We start from the raw sequence: 5,875 nt of genomic DNA, 5'->3' as shown, positions 1-5,875 counted from the left end.
TAATCAAATAATCACATATTAATTACCTCGGGTGATAACTAGGATCCGGTTATCACATTTTTAAATCTTTCTTTAATTTGAAAAATCACATATGAAATATATTTTATTTTTAATTAAAATAAATTTAATCCGTAATCCTTTTTAAATTCTTTTTATTTATTTTTTTAATTTGGAAAATCACTGACATAATTTGTTTTATTTTTAATTAAAATAAGTTAATCAATAATCTCTTTTAAATGTAAGTACTTTTTTGATATACTTGTTTCAGTTTATAGATGTAAGTATTTTTTTTTGTTCAAAAAATATTTAGGGACTTAATCGTTCAAAATATGAAAGTCCATTGGGTTTTTTTCAGACTTTTTCTATTATTTTACCACATTAACTAGTTGTATAGATTATAAGGATGTATCTAAAAGGTTTTAAAAAGTCCAAAGAGTTATTTGACATGTTTTGGAATGTCTAAGGACTTACTTGTTCCAAAAAATTGGCCAAGAACTTAATCATTCCAAACACTAAAGTTCATTGGGTTTTTTTAGACTTTTCCCTTTACAATATCATATGTTTTGGCCCTAGATGCAAAATGTAGCCTGTTTCGTGAAAGGTTGCATGTCATGTAACACGTCTAAACTAGCGAACAGGAAGGTTGGATTATACACCCCCTATCGGTATCGACTCGTTCATGGGAAATCATTTTGATGGATTTTGTAGGAGGCCTCCCAAAGACCCGAAAAAGGGAATGACTACCTTTTTGTGGTAGCAGACAAGTTCTAAAAAATGGTGGTACTTATGCCATGCAAGGTGAAGAGGCATCAAGACTTATCTTTGACGATGCGTGGAAGATATTTGGGCTACTCACATCCATCATCTCTAATCTTGATTCACGATTATTAAGTTTTGGTGTGCTTCATGGTCTAAAATGGAAATAAAGCTTAAGCATAATACTTCCTTCCACCCATAAACAAATGGTCAAATGGAAGTGGTAAACCGCTCAGTTGTGTATCTTCTACGAAGATATAATGTAAGGCACCCAAAAATATGGGATAACAACATTCCACATATTCAAGTTGCTCAACAAATAAGGCACCATCTGAAGTTTGCTTGAAATTCCTTCCTCAAAGTCCACTCAATAAGGAGTTCACAATCCAATTCCATGCCAGATGGCAAATACATTAGGGAGGGAGGTAGAGCTCAAAGATTCATCTACGAAAGGTGCATCAAGAGGTTGAGCAACAACTACACTGGTCCCAACAGAAGTACAAAGAGCGCCATAACCGACATCGAGTTCAAGGAAAATCTCAAGGGGAGATTTGGTGTGGTTGCACCTAGGAAAAGATAGTTTGAAGGGGTAAGGGAAAAAGCTTAAACCCATCGCTTTGGGCCACTTTGATATCGAAAGAGATTGGTGAAAATGCTTGCCAACTTTGAATTCGAAAGAGATTTGGTGTGGTTGCACCCTGGTAATGTAGTGTAATTACCCAAATCATGTGGTCCGGTAATGGAGAAAAAAATTCCCATCTTTCGGATGCATAATTTATTAAATATGCTTATACTTGCTGAATTTCCCAATATGGTTGATAATCAAGTTAACAATCAGTTTACAATGGATCTGATTTGATTGAATCAAAATTACAACTCTTGCTTTGATACTGAATACAATTTTTTGCACAAATTGACCTGTTTCTATTGGTTTAGAACTTGCCAGAATATTTTACAAGTATGAGAAAATGGCTTTGTTTCTTGCAGTTCCCACATCATAATCTAACTCTAGAAGCAGCTTCTCCTGGACTTTTTGTTGACAAGGACAGTACTTTCTGGGATGTCCCCTTGACCATGGCAATCGACCTGGCATCCGTTGCTTCCGATAGTGGCACAAGTTACCATSTCTGCATCAACCATAATGCTGGTTCACCARGAGTATTTGGAAGCCATCAAAATGGTGCAATGGTTGCATCTTTACAGCCTGGTTTGTCTGCCACAACTGCATTTTCTTTTAAACATAATATCGACATATGGAGAAGTGGAGCACCAAAGTTGAAAATGGTGCAACCATATGACACCTTCCTCTCTAATCCTCATATCTCAGTAGCAGGAATCATTGGTAAGGAATGCTCGTGATGCTCCACTTACTTTATTGTTGTTGCAGACTTGTTGTAATGATAAAGGAACATATATACGATCATGCATTTTCCTTATATGAGGAATAATGCCAAAGTTTCAATTTTTAGACTTGTAAATAGGAGTTCATTCCTAATATATAATTGCCTGCCCAATAATTATGTGTTTGGGGTAGACACTCTAGGGATCCATTGCGATATGAATTCATGTTGCCTAACCACATTCTGACACAGGAGGCGTCATGACTGCATGTTTTGGAGATAATTCAGTTAGAGCCCCAACAGGAAATGGTCTGAATGGTTCTTTCGGTCTTGGTGTGAGGAGGGGCAACTGTGCTATTTTAGCTGATTCATTTGCAACAGTGTCACTCTCTGCCCAGCATGGAACTTTCCAGAGGATGTTCCTTGATCTAACTCGTTGTCAGGCCCTCCTCGAATTTCYTTCTGCTTCAACTTTTCTTTCAGGTTCTGCGCRATYGGCAAAAGATGTATACAAYTCGCACCCACCTAAGCTAGAAGCTGTTCGGGAAATTTGTCCAATTACCACCCTTTCATTTCAACAGCAGGTACTTACCTTAAGATTTTTATGATATTTGTTATCGGATTTATATATGTTTCAACAGCACTAGTGTTTTACAGAGTATGTCTGGATTGTTTGTAGATACCATCATGCAAAAGTAGTTTTTTTTTGTTTTAAAGTTTGATGTTTAGATTTCCCTGCTTAACTTGTTGGTGCAGCTCATCGGACCTTTCAGCTTCAGGGTGGATTCTGGAGTTGAGTTGGATTTCAAAAAGGATGACATGTTTCTGAAAATGAAGGATCCTGTATTTGCAGTTGAATATGCATTACAAGTTCTTGGTTCTGCCAAAGCTGTTGCATGGTACTCACCAAGGCAGCAAGAGTTCATGATTGAGCTTCGTTTTTYTGAGACCTKAATCATATTTKTCTGTCSCGATTGATATACTGCTGTARTTTTATATTTCTMGTTCAACCATCTAGTACATGACAAGATAGATTGGTGAATCAAGGGCTATTTGACCTTTCATTATGGAAGTATTATTGATTTCTTTACATGACTGATTGGTGGAAAAGACATGAATGGGAGTTATTTAATGTTGCTAGATGTTACAAGCTAATTTCAAAACCATTTTTAGGATTCTGTGTGTTTCAACCTTGTCATAAAGTTAAGCTCCTGAAATGGGAATTGACCCTTTTGATCAGCTTGTGACATGGGGTTTAGGGTTTATGAACTTGCCCTGGAGTTGATACCATTCTATAAGTGGGATATGGTAGCAAGATCTAACCAAATAAAAATACCAGGTGCTTCAAAATAAACTCTTCTAAATACACAACTGACATTTAGCAGATGACGAGAACCAGTGCCATTTATGTTGCTGACTAACCTAAACTAGTAATATTGCAGCTTACATTTGCTTATGCTATGATGCCTACCGAAACTAGTTGCAGGCCCACCCTCAGGAAGCTGGAGATGTTCTTCATTATACTTAACTTNTTGCAGCTTACATTTGCTTATGCTATGATGCCTACCGAAACTAGTTGCAGGCCCACCCTCAGGAAGCTGGAGATGTTCTTCATTATACTTAACTTCCACCAGACAAAGACCATGAGGCGGAGCTACAAGAGCGACCTTTGCAAGTTCCTTGCGATCACATGTTGCCAAAATTTTTGGAACAATCTCCGATGGGATTGCTTCCCTCCCAATCTGTAACAATAAAGCAACCTATAAAAGTGGAAACCAATAAATGTCTCAATCCGATCCAAGTAATCATTTGAGGAGATGATGATGGTGTACCATGTTTCTGACTTGTCTATAGAGAAATCCAGAGCCTTCAACTTCAATCTGCAAAATGGGTCCCTGAAAAACACCAAAAGGTTTGTTTGTTGCAAAKGCACACCCAAAAAATAAAAATAAAGAAATAAAAAAAATTACCTTTTCAKTTATATCMAGTCGGAATATATTCTTCACTGGGTTGACTGTGCGATCATTGCGCTGTGCATTCGCAAAGGCTGAAAAATCATGTTTCCCTAGAAAATGCTTAGTGGCTTCCATCATGACACAAGTATTGAGCTTGGAACGATTATGATAAGCATATAGACGATGGAATGGGTCCATAACAKRATCATTATAGATCTTGTAATGATAGATCTTTCCGGTGACTGAAAAACGAGCATGGAATTGGGGCATTGCAGGGCAGATTTCTGTAACTCGAATGTCAGGAGGAAGAAGACCATTGAGTGCTGCGTGCATATCCTGCAGTCCTTGATAATTGAAAGGTGTAACGAAGTGTGCCACCTGAAATCAAGTTTTAAATTTAAACTCAATGATTGATTGGTTGCTATACGTGTGAATACCATTACCTGACCTAGCGCATGGACTCCTGTGTCCGTCCTACTTGCACCAACTACACAGAGATCCTTGCGCTCTAGTTTTGTAACTCGAGTTAAGGCTTGTTCCAAAATGCACTGTATGGTTGGCGTTGWGGGCTGATACTGCCAACCTAAAAGTAAGTACAAAAAGCCCTATCTTGAGGGAATGTTCTATAATCTCGATTTAGGGCATAAAGTAAAGACATAATCAAGATGAAGATGGAGATAGAAACCAGAAAATCGAGTGCCATCGTAGGATAAAACCAAGCGCCATCTGTAAGCAGGTTGTTGATGAGGATAGGGATGAATAGTGGGCAAGGGAAGTAGTCCAAGAGCCATTATTCTATTCGCGCTATCAGTTCATATACCCTGGTTGGAAATTGGTAAATGGTGATTGTGGTCGGGTTAGGATGGAAACCATGTTACATAGAAGTACGGTTTTGCAATTCATAAATTCTTTGTATATTCTCAAAACGTTTTATACACAACATAGGATCCGATGAAGCATAAATTGTAATGGATAACCAAATGAAGGTCATGATTTAAAGGTGTTAGATTTTTTGAACGAGTTTTTAAAGTTATATTTGATTTTTATAAGCAGTGTATTTGCATTATAAAGATGCACCTCGAATTTAACTCATTAATCAACATAAATGTTATTGGTATATGCAAAGAACCCAACTTAGGCTGATTTGTCCTTAATGAACTCAACATCTTCATATAAATAGTTTAAAACAAATAAAATACTTATCATGTATATATTTTTTCTAAATACTAGACAAATATAATATTTATCAATCCTTGCTACAAATATTGTTTCAAACATACACATTTATCTATTTTAAGCTCAAAAGAACTCATCTCATAGTGTAGCTTAAGACCTACTCAATTATAACGTAAAAATGTCTAGATATCATAAAAGACAATACTGATATTGACTCCTCAAATGTATCATCAATTATGATCTTCTTGATCTCCTAATCAATATATTGTCTTACTTTTTCCCCCAAAAAAAACCTAAATTAGCAGGCACAATTTTTACATGAGTGCAAACAATGCAGACAATAACCTTAAATTCCCCTCCCCCAAACAAAAACGGAGCTAGTCACTTGGAACATAATGGTAACAGTATCAGATGGTGAAAATGGTTGAATTTTTAAAACATTCAGCTGAATTTATTTCTCACACCAGGTATAAAACTTGTTCACTATATCAGAATTCAATTTCTGGTTGACAATCTTCTTTTTTACCCAGCAAAGTTGACACAACAAGCTGTTATTGATGCAAAAAATTGAAACGATATTAGGGTTATAAAAAGATGGAGATACCTGAAAACTCCCAAATAGGAAGATTTTGCTGGATCGTATTGTTT

The 5,875-nt window shown here is 36.5% G+C and overlaps 2 protein-coding genes across 4 annotated transcripts; one reads left to right on the top strand and one right to left on the bottom strand.

Annotated features, from left to right (window-relative positions):
• Positions 1 to 1,671: 1,671 nt before the first annotated feature.
• On the top strand, positions 1,672 to 3,261 carry LOC112520309 (protein TRIGALACTOSYLDIACYLGLYCEROL 4, chloroplastic). Of its 2 annotated transcripts, none has more exons than XM_025128646.1 (3): positions 1,672 to 1,963; positions 2,349 to 2,680; positions 2,853 to 3,261. In XM_025128646.1, the coding sequence occupies exons 1-3, from the start codon at positions 1,717 to 1,719 to the stop codon at positions 3,072 to 3,074; spliced, it is 801 nt and encodes a 266-aa protein (XP_024984414.1). In that variant the 5' UTR covers positions 1,672 to 1,716; the 3' UTR covers positions 3,075 to 3,261. The 2 variants fall into 2 exon arrangements, with proteins under 2 accessions (XP_024984414.1, XP_024984413.1); XM_025128645.1 differs by having other exon boundaries at positions 1,679 to 2,098.
• Positions 3,262 to 3,418: 157 nt separating this feature from the next.
• Positions 3,419 to 4,853, bottom strand: LOC112520310 (tRNA pseudouridine synthase A 1). Of its 2 annotated transcripts, none has more exons than XM_025128648.1 (6): positions 4,737 to 4,853; positions 4,495 to 4,634; positions 4,067 to 4,429; positions 3,929 to 3,991; positions 3,642 to 3,856; positions 3,419 to 3,545 (listed from the first exon to the last, which is right to left on the bottom strand). In XM_025128648.1, exons 1-6 carry the CDS (start codon positions 4,840 to 4,842, stop codon positions 3,524 to 3,526), a joined length of 909 nt encoding a protein of 302 aa, XP_024984416.1. In that variant the 5' UTR covers positions 4,843 to 4,853; the 3' UTR covers positions 3,419 to 3,523. The 2 variants fall into 2 exon arrangements, with proteins under 2 accessions (XP_024984416.1, XP_024984415.1); XM_025128647.1 differs by having other exon boundaries at positions 3,419 to 3,588; positions 3,685 to 3,856.
• Between the last annotated feature and the right edge of the window lie 1,022 nt (positions 4,854 to 5,875).

The sequence above is a fragment of the Cynara cardunculus genome (assembly GCF_001531365.2).
Source record: "Cynara cardunculus var. scolymus isolate 2C chromosome LG 10, CcrdV1, whole genome shotgun sequence".
Lineage (NCBI taxonomy): Eukaryota > Viridiplantae > Streptophyta > Magnoliopsida > Asterales > Asteraceae > Cynara > Cynara cardunculus.
This window is presented reverse-complemented; position numbering and strand designations above follow the sequence as displayed.